Raw genomic sequence first — 13,531 nt, 5'->3', positions numbered from 1 at the left:
AAAACTCTGACCAGCCTCTTCTTCTTAGACCTCAACCTAGCCCTTCCCCAACCCTTCTGTCCTGGATGCCTGCTAATGCTCAGAGGTCAACATCCCCTCTGGCAAGGCTGGGCTGGGCACCTGTACCCACCCACCGCAGGCTCCCCAGTCTGTGGGTCACGAGAAGCCAGCCACCCTCTGGACATAGAGCATGTAGTATAATCTACAAAATGGGCAATACGGTGAAATGTGAACTTTCCCTTCTCTCTCTCTCTCTCTTTTTTTTTGGGTCTGGTCGTGGGGCCTGAACTCTGGGCCTGGATGCTGTCCCTCAGCTCTTCAGCTCAAGGCTAGCGCTCTACCACGAGCCACAGCGCCACTTCCGGCTTTTTTCTTTTTTGCTTATGTGGTGCTGAGGAATCAAACCCAGGGCCCCAGGCATGCAAGGCAAGCGCTCTACCACTGAGCCACCTCCCCAGCCCCTGAACTTTCCCTTCTCAAAGCCAATAGTCCTGTCATCTCTTTGAGATTCTCCAGTTTCTCTCTCTCTCTCTCTCTCTCTCTCTGTCTCACCTCAAATAATGAAATACTACACAGAACATGAGGCTATACATAAAATGAGAAAGCCCAGGACTGAAAACAGCAATCACTGACTTTGTAAGTCTTATTGCTGAATTAGTATACATTTGTAGTAAGTCTTGACTTTTTTCAAATGTGGAATAACTGCAAGGTTTTATTTAGGGTTCTGACCTTCCACGAGCATGCTCCGAGGCTCTTCAGGTCAATACACCCTGGACAAGAAGGAAAAGTACAATCGACCCTCAGCTTTACAAACAGCAACTTTGGACTTCCACTTGACTTTCAGTCTGAAATCCATGCTCGGAGAGCCAGGCTATGTAACCTGGACAGCTAACCTCCATGACACAGTAGAGAGCAGGGCTATTTAGCCAGGTCCTGAGTCAGCTTTGTTGCTCACGAGCCTCTGTAGGTTCTTTTTTATTTTTGTTGCTGGAGATGGAGCGTGAGCCTATGGATAGTAGGTAAACACTACTCCTTAGGGCTTGTTTGTCCTTATTGTTTTATTTTTGGTGGTACTAGGGCTTGAGCTCAAAGCTTCACATTTACTAGGCAGGTGCTCAACCACTTGAGCTATACCTCCAGCCCTCGTTTGCTTCATGTATGTACTTTGGATAAGGTCTCACAGTTTGCCTGGTAAAGACCTGGACCATGATTCTCCTACCGATGCCTCCCAGATAGTTAAGATGACAGGCTTGTGCCACCACACTCAGCTCTTATTGATTTAGGTGGGGTCTGAGGCTAACCTCAAACCTGTGTGTGTGTGTGCATGTGGGCTGGTACTGGGGCTTGAGCTCAGGGTGTGGGTGCTGTCCCTGGGCTGTTTTACTCTAGGCTTGTGCTCTACCACTTGAGCTGCAGTTATACTTTTATCCCAAGTAGTTGGCATTCCAGGCATGATTTACCATGCCTAGTCCTGAATATTTTGCTTGACTCTCCTCTGAGTTTCTAACATTTTAAGTAACTAGTTTCTTAACAACAATTTCTACCATTTGGTTCATATCTCCAGCAATACAATCTATTAAGAGACCCGTAACTTCAGGTGGGTCTTGTGTGTGATGGCTCATGTTCAAGAGGTAAAAGTAGGAGGACTGTGTTTCAGAGCTGGCTCAGGCAAAAGTGAGACCCAGCAGTGCTCATGGATAGAGATCTGAGGATTGAGGTTCAAAGCCAGTCCAGGTAGAAAAGTCCATGAGACTCTTATAGCCAATAAACCTGCAAAAAGACAAAAGTGGGGCTGTGGCTCAAATGGTAGAGCACTAGGCTTGAGCAAAAGAGCCAATGAGAACATGAAGCTCTAAAATTCAAGTCCCAGTACCAATAATATTTTTTAAAAAAGTGTGAAGGGATGGGAATGTGATATGGCTTAGTGGTTAAAGAGCTTGCCTAGCACGCATGAACCCAGAACTACATAAATAGAAAAGGCTGGAGGTGGCAGGAAAGTCTGCGAGACTATCTGTAATTAACTACCAGAAAACAAGAAGTAGCTCTGTGGCTCAAAGTGGTAAAGTGCTTCTTGAGCAAAAGAAGCTCAGGGACAAGCACCCAGACCCTGAGTTCAAGCCCCACGACTGACAAAAAAAAAAAAAAAAGTGTGAGAATCTATCTGAATTTTTTTTTCAAAAATTAAAATGGTATAACACCTAGCTAGCAAGCTCAAAGCCCTGAGCTCAAACAACAATAGTACTGAAGGAAAGAAAAAACACACTAGAACCCAGGCTTCCAAAAGTATATCTACAAGGCCCACACTGGTTTTGTCAGGGTACTTTCCTTTCTGGGTAGTTAAATCTCCTATGACTGATATGTCAAAACCAAACACGAATTAGCAGCAAACATGAATTAGCATCTTGAAGGAGCTAAGGCTATCTCAACCCTACGAGGAGTGGTTTCCATCCTACCTACATAGTGTGGCCAGCACGCTACATGAAATAATTATTTATCAAACGTTTACTAATATTCTAGTACTCACTATTCAAATGCTCTCAGAAAGGAGATTTATGGAAGCACAATTTTCAAACCCACAGTGGCAAAGTAGTAAGGAAAACTCAGCTCTGACAAATTATTGTAATAAGAATAATGTTATTATTATTATTGGCAGTGCTAGGGATCAAACCCAGGGCTTCATGCATGCTAGGCAATAGCTCTCACCACTGAGCTACGCCAACAGTACTATGACAAACCCTTAAATTTATCCATTGGTCTTCCTCAGTAGTTCTGGCAGGAGAGAAAAGATGAGATGTTTACTAGCCTACATTATATGTTGCTATCACTATGTTCTCATGTTGGAATATTATGTTCATATATGAAAGTCTCCTATATTGCTCCTTGTTGATGTGAAACATCAATAAGGCCCTTCTCACCTCTTATGTTCCCAATTTAATGCTCAAGGAAAATGTCCATGTCCTCTACCTCAAAAGCTCAAAAGTCTGTTAAGAAGGGGCTGGAGTGTAGCTCAATGGTATAGCACATGCCCTGTAGAACATAAGGCCCTGGTTCAATCTCAGCGTGCACGTGCGCACACGCACACACGCACGCATGCACGCACACACACACACACACATATGAGGCAAAGAACCCAGACCAATTTTTTTATTTTTGTCCTGAGAACAGACTATTATCTAACTGTAGTCCACTGTAAATTATGGTGTTATCTAGAGTTGGCATAAGTTTATGGGGGGGAGGGGGAAGCCCTAGATTTAAAAAAATTACAATGATGATGAAAAGTCCCCAATAAAACACTATAAATTGAGGGGTGCTGGTGGCTCACACCTGTAATCCTAGCTACTCAGGAGGTTGAGATCTAAGGATCATCGTTCAAAGCAAGCCCAAGCAGGAAAATCTGTGTGAGACTCTTATCTGCAATTAACCCCTAGAAAACCAGAAGTGGCTCTGTGGCTCAAAGTGGCAGAGTACTAGCCTTGAGCACAAAAGCTCAGGGATAGTGCCCAGGCGCTGAGTTCAAGCCCTATGACTGACAAAAAAACAAACAAACAAACACAAAACACCAAACAACAAAACCCCCAAACCTGCGTACTTGGTACTAATTCTAATAAGGAAACGAACCTTCTACTGCAGAAGGTTCGCTTTGAGTCCTGGTACCTTGGTTGGGTCTCTTTTCTTACTAGGGCCAGGGTAGGCAAACCCAAGAGCCACCAGCCAAGAGGGAGGGCGAAGCTGTGATGGAGCAAGCAGGGAGATGCCCAGGCAGGCGATGCCACTCTGACTGGACAAGGCATTTTGGAATGTGGGAATCTCTGCAAGCTTGGGGGGAGAGGGTGGGTAATCCTCTTGTGAGTTACCCTGGAATCTCATGGGTAAAACACCTGAGACCAAGATGAACAAATAGGAAGACTCCACTTCCTTCTCTCCCACAAAGTCAATCTGAACAGTGATTTTCTTCTTTCTCAGTGATTGCTGGCCTTTCATTTAAAGCAGGTAAGGACAAACTACCCGTGAGACCTACTTTATGTGACATAATATGTGAACTCTGGACAAGAAAAAATATTTGCCCTTGGAAGGCAGAGATCTGGAGGATCTCAGTTTGAGGCCAGCCCAGAGAGGAAGGAAAGATTTAGTGAGACCACATCTTCATCAACGGAACAGGTGTGGTGTGCACCTGTGGTCCAAACTTCAAACAAAGGACATACAAGTAAGGACTACCACAGTCAGAAGCTGGCCTAGCCCCAACACACAAATCTCTCTCCAGAAAATAACTGCTGCAAGAAGTACTGTAGGAACATGATCACCTGACCGAATGCCTTTGTCAGGTATCAAGGCTCTGAATACAAATCTCAGTACTGGCCCAAAACCCTGAAATCCCCAAACCTGCATAGTGATTAATACCTGGCACACATTTGCTTTTACAATATAATATTCCCTTAATGAAAATGATGTCATGCTAATCTCAGGAGAGCCCTGTGAGCTGGGGGAAAGGAAATGGGATTTACAGATAAGGAAATGGGCCATGCATAGCACGTGAGCAATGAAGTCACAGACAAGTTCAAGGTCTTGGGGCCATTTCCACCACATACTACCCAGGAAAGCCTACTTGGAACTACAACCACCAAAATCATCTCCATTGCCTTACACTTCTAATTCTTCCCCCTTTCATTCTGCCTTCCTACACCAAGGGGGTTTTGTGTTTACCAGGAGCCTTGTGCACAGGGCTGTGTTCTCAGCCCGCGTGGGCAATGGAGGTAGGATAGGGTGAGGGTAGAGGTGCTGCCACCTGCTCCCCCGAACATCTGCCTACCAGGCCTCACCAAACCCCAGCTCAGCAGGCTATCTGCCAACTAGGGGCCCTGCTGGATAACATCTGGTTGACTTTAAAATGGATGTTTCTTAAAAGGTTAACACTAGGAGACTGACATCCCCCGCCCTTGGCAACACAGGGAGGAATGGCCTGGCGGACGGGTCTGATTTAAAGTCATTGTAAGACTTACCCATGGCTGCTCCGGCTGAAATCTGCTGCCAGATGGTGTGGTGCTATGCAGGTAATTAGACAGACACCCAGAAAAATTAAAATGTGAATATCTTCTGAACTACAAGTCATCAAATATTCAGTGTAACTTTAGAAAAACAAAAACAAAAAAACAAAACCTAACAAAGCTCACAGTGAGGTATCTTCTACAACTAGACAACTAGTCTAAGTACCTCAATGCCCCCTGACAGGCAGGAGGGACACTGGTGTTCACAAACACACGAAAGCTCCCATGTTAATAAGTACCTACCTCCAGTTACTAGCTCATTCAACACGCAGTCACAACAAACCCTGACTACACCATCAGCTCAACGGGGCACTAAGCTGCCCAAACCCCTCTTGCCTGCATCAGAAACCACCCAGGGGGAGGAAAGCGGCTCTCACTTTTGAAGGCTGATGAATTTTAATCTCCTGGGAATCCGACGCAGAGTCAGACTTGGTGCCTCCAGAACTCGGCTTCTCCTTTTTTCTCTTCTGCTTCTTCTTTTTCTTTTTGGCTCCAAAGTCCCCTCCAGGACTTCTGTAAGAAATACAAGGTGGGTAAAATTCACCAAAGTGGGGGATCAAAGTCTTTGTAGATAAAACTGACTGGTGTAAACTTAATCACTTAGAAAAAAAGCACCTGTGGGGTGGTGGCTCACGCCTGTTAAGTCCTATCTACTTCAGGAGGCTGAGGTAAGAGGATTGGATTCCAAAGCCAGACTGGCAGAAAAGTATGTGAGACCCTTATTTCTACTTAACAAGAAAAAAAGCTGGAAGTGGAGCTGTAGTTCAAGCCAAGTGAGAGTTCTAGGCTCTGAGTTCAAATCCCAGTATCCACACACAAACAATATATACACACAAGATGTATGGTTACCGTAATTATCCCTGGAGGGCCCCCAAAGTGATAAGGGCTGTTCCCCGAGGCTTCCAGACAGGGACACCGAGCAGTGACATGCTCCTCTGGAGTTTAAGTATTTGAGAGCCACTCAGATACTTCCTTTTTGCTGTCTTCACCTCCCATGCCAGCTCCTGCCTCCTCCAGTTGAGGTAAGGCTCTGCAAGATGATGGAGCCCAGGTACCTGCACGACTACAGGAAGTCCCTGAACTTCCTACCTGCTGCATCCTATGAGAGGGAAATAAGGCTTGGCTGATGGAAGCAACAGAATGGCTGTTTTGCAGTGTCCCAGCTTATGTGAGTTCTCGACAGAGACTATCAAGGGATTCTTCTTCCTATTAGTTATTCATGGGCTGAACTATTACCCTATTAAGTTTAAAATGGACAGATGACTTATATCCTCTGTAAGGTCAAGATAGGAAAGGGCTCCATAGAGAGAGAAACTGCTTAAGAAACAAGCACTTGCACAACACAGTATAGGCCAGGTCCTGGTGGCTCACGCCTGTAATCCTATCAGGGGGCTGAGATCTAAGGATTGCTGTTCAAAACTGCAGAAAGCCTTGGAGACTCTTATCTCCAATTAATCACCACAAAACTGGAAATAGCACTATGGCAAAAAGTGGTAGAGCTAGCCTTGAGCAAAAACTGCTCAGGGACAATACCCAGGCCCTAAATTCAAGCCTAGTAACATAAATAAATAAATAAACAAACAAATAAATAAATGAAAAACACAGTATGTGCACATCCAAAATACTATGGTGAAACTCTTTGATGCATTTCACACAAGCTTCAAACAAAAAAATGGCAGTCAAGTTAAACAGCAAAGGGGCCACCAGAAAGGGGTTGGGTTAACCAGGAAGGCAAATGAAGATGAACATGGTTTAAGTAGTTTGTCTGAATTTATGAAAATAGAACAATGAAAACGTTTGAGAAACTGTACTAAAAGAAGAGGGCAGGCAGTCAGGAGAAAGTAGTATGCCATATAGTAAAGTATGCTAATAAAGCTCACAGTAATGAGCGCTAATAAAGAGGGGGAAAAAGAATCAAAGCACTTGAGCTATAGATTCATATTTCCCTGCTCCTAGTTCTAAAGTAGAAAGCAGTACTTGTTGCTGGAGATGCACTTTGCCAAGTGTTACCCTGGTAGTCTAAAACTAACGCGTTCTCACCCAAAAATGAGCTGTTTATTTTCATTCAAAGAGTCAAATTTGTATAGTCATGATGCTGGCATCCAAAATCATCTGGTGGCTGAGGATACCCATCAATATCTGACTGGACCTGAACAAACACCAGCCACGGCCAGGTAAAACCACATTGGGGACAATGATAGTTTTGTACTTCCTCTGATATGGAGCAATGACATTTTGGTCAGTCGTAAGGCTTGAACTCAGAGTCTACGTGCTGTCTCTGAGCTTTTTTGCTCAAGGTTAACACTCCACTACACTGAGCCACAGCTCCACTTGTGGGTTTCTTTTATAACTGATTAGAGTCTCATGTACTATCCAGCTGGGCTAGCTTCAAACTGATCCTCAACCTCAGCCTCCTGAGTAGCTAGGATTATAGGTATGAGCCATGAGCTCCCAGCTGATGAAGACTATTTTAAGCTAACAAGTATTATTTGAACATCTCCTTGGTGTTTAACCTTGGGTTAGGTGCATACTACCTGGTTCACACACTAGGGAATCCTGCCACTCTTGAACTGTTGCAATATTTTCCTAGAAACCATGACTAGCACCCAGGACCATCACTGTTGTGTGGTATCACCTACTAGTTGACAATGAATAGTTTCCAATTCCCAAGATACTTTCTTTCAGGACACAAAGAAAGAATCGGTGGCTGGAATGGAGACAAATGCCTATCCAACTCGGTGAAAATATCTCCTCCAATGAACAATTCAGAAATTCTGATCCTGAGAATAAGTGTTCTCAGAAGCAGATACGTGTTTTAGAACCTTTTAAAAGTGGCTCACTCCTATAATCCTAGATACACAGTAGGCTGATCTGAAGATCATGGTTCCAAGCCAAGGCAGCCCAGTCTCATAGGAAAGCCTATAAGACTCCTATCTCCAATTAACTACCAAGAAGTCAAAAGTAGAGCTGCAGCTCAAGTAGTAGAGTACTAGCTTTGAGCACAAAAGCTCAAGGACTGCTGCGACCCTTGAGTTCAATCCCCAGGAGTGGCATAATAATAATAATAGTAGTAGTAATAATCTATCTGAAAAATAAACTAAAGCAAAAAGGTCTGGGTAGAGTGCTTGGTAGCAATGTGAAGACTTGAGTTTTAATCTCCAGTTACCACCAAAGACCATCTTCTTCACCTACACAATGAGACAAAATATTTATAACACAGAGAAACAAGTATCAGTATCCAGATAATAAAACTCTCCAATATGTTTTATCTCTAGTTTGTGTAGAAGCACCAACACACCCTGGCCAGGACTGCAGGGGTTAACTAGGACCAGGCCTGATCCTGGTTTCTTTACTTCCCAGCAGTGTGACTGAGTATTATTTAACCTCTCTATGTAGCTTTTTCCATAACTATAAAGGGATGAAGTTTTCAATCGATAGTATTAGAATAAATTGTAAGAAAATGTCAATACAGAGAAATAGGGGCTGGTACAGAAAAACCATTCAGCATTGTATATTAGCTATGCTGACTTATCTGTCCTTAATTTTCTTCTTGCTGGCTAAAGCTGTATTAGCCTCCCTGGTTGCCTCTCTCCAGCCAGAACCTAAGTTCCATAAAACAAGACTTTCCATTGTATTCCTGCTCCTGTACCCTAGACAGTACCTATTACATAAAAGATCCTCTATAAATATTTGCTGGATGAATGAGAAACCAATGTTTAAAAATCAATAAGGACAAAAGGCTGACAAAGGAATGAGTTGAGGATTTGTTTTTTTTGGTCATGGGGCCTGAAATCTGGGCCTGGGCGCAGCTCTGCAGCTCAAGGCTAGCACTCTCTCACCACTTGAGCCACAGCACCACTTCCAGCTTTTTGTACTTAAGTGGTGCTGAGGAATCGAACTCTGAGCCTCATGTATGCAGGGCAAGCACTCTACCACTGATCCACCTTCCCAGCCCTGTTTTTTAATCTTTTTTTTTTGCCAGTCCTGGGGCTTAAACTCAGGGCCTGGGCACTGTCCTTGAGCTTCTTTTTGCTCAAGGCTAGCATTCTACCACTTGAGCCACAGCACCACTTCTGGCTTTTTCTGTTTATGTGGTACTGAGGAATCAAACCCAGGATTTCATGCATGCTGAGCAAGCACTCTACCACTAAACCACATTCTCAGCCCCTGAGCTAAGGATTTGAATAAGTACTTTCACAGGGAAGAAGGCCTAGCAGACAACTAGCCTCTAAAAAGAGGCTGCATTTAGCCAGGGATTTGGCAAACAAAATCTAATACTATTTATTAGAAAAATGTAAGGGAAGAGAACACTCAGAAACCTCTGGTAAATGTAAACTAAAGCAATCACTGGGAGAACAATCTGGTTCTGCACTGTTTTCATTACCACTACCACCACACTACCTATCATTATCAGTATCACCATATCACCATTGCTATTCCTACCACCACCACCACCATCACTACCATTACTATCATCACCATTACTACCACTTCCACCACCGTACTACATTCCCACAAGGATCTCATTATCACCACCACCTCCTCACAGGTCGCTACCAAGTATAAGAACTTAAGAGCACTTCCTATGTGGTAGGTGTTGTACAAAGTACCTTAGCTAATAAATAGTAAAATGTCACTAATTTGATGTAAGTCCTAGTATTTGTTTTATAGAACTGGAAATAGGTTAAATAACTCTCTGAAAGTCACATGGCTAACGATGGCAAAACTCAAGTCAGTTGGATCCAGAATCTATGTAATTACTCTACTGAACCGCCTTTTACTTATGCGTTTCTGCCAGTGACCATCATTCATAGGTATTCATTGGAAATTCTTAGATCTTTTGTAAACCACTTATTCAAAATCTTTGAGCACTTAGTCTTTGTGTGTGATCAAGTTAGAATAGGTCTTCTGTGCACTACATGTGTGCAGGCAGGGGCTGGTGCACCGGCTGAACTGTCCAATTACTCTCCACTGATAGGCAGGAAATACAAGGTTTTGGATGAGTTTATGAAAAACAATAAAGACAGGGCAAATCCTATGATACTAGCCTACAGATGAACAACCATTCAAAACCATAGCTGGGCAAGCTGGCTAAGGCGGAGACTGGCCACCAGGCATCCTTTATCCCTGGTCAGGCCACCCGTGTGACATGTTATTCTGGCCACCCAGTGTTTTGTTTTTTGATTTTTTTTTTTGGTTGGTCGTGGGGCTTCAACTCTGGGCCTGGGTGCTGTCTCTCAGCTCTTTAGCTCAAGGTTAGTGTTCTATCACGTAAGCCACAGTGCCACTTCAGGTTTTCTGGTGGCTGTTTGAAGATAAGTCTCACAGGCTTTCCTGAGTGGGTTGGCTTTGAACCGAGATCCTCAGATCTCAGCCTCCTGAGTAGCTAGGATTACAGGCGTGAGCCACCAGCGCCCAGCTCAGCTCAGTTCTTAAAGTCATGAAGGTTCACTTTTGTAAGTGGCTCAACTGTGCAGGTCAAGTATCAATTTCTTCACCCTATTTCCCAGCACCCAGTCAAGTGTAGCCTTCTACCAGCTCTTATCATATGGCTCCCTTAAGTCTTAATTTAACGGAGGATTCAAGCTGAGCATGGCAGCTCACTCCTGTAATCCTAGCCACTCAGGAGCCTGAGATCTGAGGATGGAGGTTCAAAGACAGCCCAACTAAGAAAAGTGTGAAACTCTTATCTTCAATTAACCACCAAAAAGCCAGAAATGGAACTGTGGCTCAAGTGGTAAAGGATTAGCCTTGAATGGTTAAAAGCTCAGAGACAACACCAAGATCCTGAGTTTAAGCCCCAAGACCAGTACACCAAACAGCCTCTTCATGAGTTATGTAGCTTCATCTCCTACTTCTCATGCTTCTTTCTCCTTTCAGGCTTGATGTGGGAAATATTATTCAAGCCACACCATGTCGAGTCAAAGCAGCAAGTCACCGGAGGGCTTAAGACTCAGCCCACAGTAGCCCCAGAAGGAGAGGCCAGTGAGTGGCAGAGATCATTATAAAGATCAATCAAGCTAGGGCTGGGAATGTGGCTCAGTGGTAGAGCGCTTGCCTTGCATGCATGAGGTCCTGGGTTCAATTCTTCAGTACCACATAAACAAAAATAAAATTATATAAAAAAGAAGGAATCATTTAAAAAAAAGATCATTCAAGCAGGCAGGTGCTATAGCTACTGAGGTGAAAGTTTGGGTAAAGGTGATTGCGGGGACAAACAACAATTTCACTATTTACATGGCTCTGAGCAACACCACAGCTCTTGCCAATGGATGGACAATAAGCTCCCGTCTGGTCTAGCCAATCCTTTTTCAGAAATATTGAGTTGCTTCCATCAATGACCATGACCACCACCACCACCACCACAATCGTCATTACCCCTACCATCATCATGTGCCCATCACCACCACCATCACCAACATCAGTCATCATCATCATCATGAATATGGAAAAGGATATCTTTTCTCAATAGCATTCTCTTTCCATGACTAATTCACTGCTATCAATCAATTTTGTGCCTACACACAATAAAAACCCACTTCTGATAAGACATAGTATTAAAATACAATTTTAACCTACATTTATTAACCAAGAACTAGTCTAGTGTTTGTGAAGTGAGATCTGTCATTATTGTCCAAAAAAGTCTCAGAAAAAAGGAATTACTTAAAATAGTTAAGAAAATTGATGGGTTTTAGGGTGATTTTTTTTTTGGGGGGGGGGGTATCTCAGTCTCATGCTTGTGCACTACCAACTGATCCATGCCCTCAGTCCTTTTGTTGTTGGTTGGCTTATCAGATATGGTCTTGTGCCTTTATTCATGTCTGTTTTGGCTAACAATCTTTCCAACCAATCTTTCCAACCCTCCCACCCCCTCTTACCCCCACCCCCTCAAGTAGATGGGATTATAGGCATAAACCATCAGGTAAGCTCCTGTTCGAAATTTTATGTACCTATTTAAGATCGCTCTGTAAAATTGAAAAACTAAGTAAGCACAAATTATTCAGCCATTTAACAAGTCAACTTCTGCACACACTATTCCTTTTTCTAAAGGAATAGTCCAGGTGTGGTGACACAACTGTGTAATCCCAACTACTCAGGTAGCAGAGGACAGGCAAGACCAAGCAGAAAGTTAGTGATATTTCAGCAAACAAGCTGGGTGTGGCAGTCTACTCAGTAATCCTAGCTACTCAGGAGGTGGAGGTAGGAGGGAAAATAACTGAAAAATACAAAGCAAAGAGGGCTTCGTATGTGGCTTATGTACTAGGGTACTGGTCTAGCTAGTGTGAGCCCTGAGCTTAATCCTTAGTACCAATAACAAAAAGGCTGGGGGAAATTGGCACAGTACATCTCTCAGCATAGTCCAAATTAATGTGAAGTTGTTCTTTTTTTTTTTTTGGGGGGGGGGGGGGTCTGGTCGTGGGGCCTGAACTCTGGGCCTGGGCACTGTCCCTCAGCTCTTCAGCTCAAGGCTAGCGCTCTACCACTTGAGTCACAGCGCCACTTCCGGCTTTTTTCTTTTTTGTTTATGTGGTGCTGAGGAATCGAACCCAGGGCCTCAAGCATGCAAGGCAAGCGCTCTACCACTGAGCCACCTTCCCAGCCCCAGTTGTTCTTATTTTATAGCTTTGCTTCATCCTTGCTCAGAAACTTTTTTTCCCCCCTGGTAGAATGACTGATACATGGTAACATGCACCTTTTCTCATTTCTAGGCCTTTCTGAGTTTACTAAAGGAAGATAGTTTTTTATTTATTTATTTTAAAGGCACTAGTGGTTCATACCTTTAATCCTAGCTGAATCAGGAGGCTGAGATCTAAGAATTGCAGTTTGAAGCCAGCCTAGGCAGAAAAGTCCATAAAACTTTTATCTCTAGTTAATCACCAAAAAAGACCAAAGGTAGAGCTGTGGCTGTGGCTCAAGTGGTCAAATGCTAGCCTTGAGCAAAAAAAAGCATTCAGGCCTTGAATTCAAACCCCAGGACGGGGGATGACGGGGGGGGGGGGGGGTGTGAGGGGAGGGGAGGCCTCCAAAAACATCCTGTCTGAGATCCACTGCAATATTGTATTACCTTTACTATATGTAATAATACTAATACTAATGTGTGCCAGCAAAATGAATCACTTGATGTGCTTTTCAAATTCTATTTCTAAACTCTCTTGCGTGTCAAATTTTCATGGTTTATTCCTCATTCATCTATCACCCTAATGCTGAAAGAGATGGTTGCTTCTTTCTTCAAAGGAATGTCCCGTATGTGACTAAAACTTTTTCGGTTTCAGGGATGGGAGGCACTATTCCCAGTTTGCCCAGCAAAGGCTCATGAAGAAGGCAGGAGGCAAGATGTGTGTCCACTTGGGAGGGAGGGAGAAAGAAGGCTGCCGGGTCTATAGTACAGGAAGAGCAGCAAGGCCAGAGTACTCTGATATAGACACAGGAGTTTGGCCTAGAGGAGGAAGGGAACCTAGGGGTGACTGAGGTGCTGGAATTGTAGAATG

At 43.8% G+C, this 13,531-nt stretch overlaps 1 protein-coding gene across 2 annotated transcripts in view; it reads right to left on the bottom strand.

Annotated features, from left to right (window-relative positions):
- Positions 1-13,531, bottom strand: part of Nmt2 (N-myristoyltransferase 2) — a 38,922-nt gene that overhangs the window by 14,576 nt on the left and 10,815 nt on the right. The window contains exons 2-3 of one of the 2 annotated variants that reach the window (XM_042686196.1): positions 5,420-5,555; positions 4,998-5,040 (exon numbers count right to left, since the gene is read on the bottom strand). In XM_042686196.1, the coding sequence (XP_042542130.1) occupies positions 4,998-5,040; positions 5,420-5,555 (179 nt within the window). The remainder of the gene's footprint in view (positions 1-4,997; positions 5,041-5,419; positions 5,556-13,531) is intronic. The other variant, XM_042686195.1, reaches the window with a different exon arrangement.

The sequence above is a fragment of the Dipodomys spectabilis genome, unplaced genomic scaffold (assembly GCF_019054845.1).
Source record: "Dipodomys spectabilis isolate Male_0828 unplaced genomic scaffold, ASM1905484v1 ptg000096l, whole genome shotgun sequence".
NCBI classification, from domain to species: domain Eukaryota; kingdom Metazoa; phylum Chordata; class Mammalia; order Rodentia; family Heteromyidae; genus Dipodomys; species Dipodomys spectabilis.
Note: the sequence above shows the minus strand (reverse complement) of the source record. Positions and strands in the feature narration are given on the sequence as shown.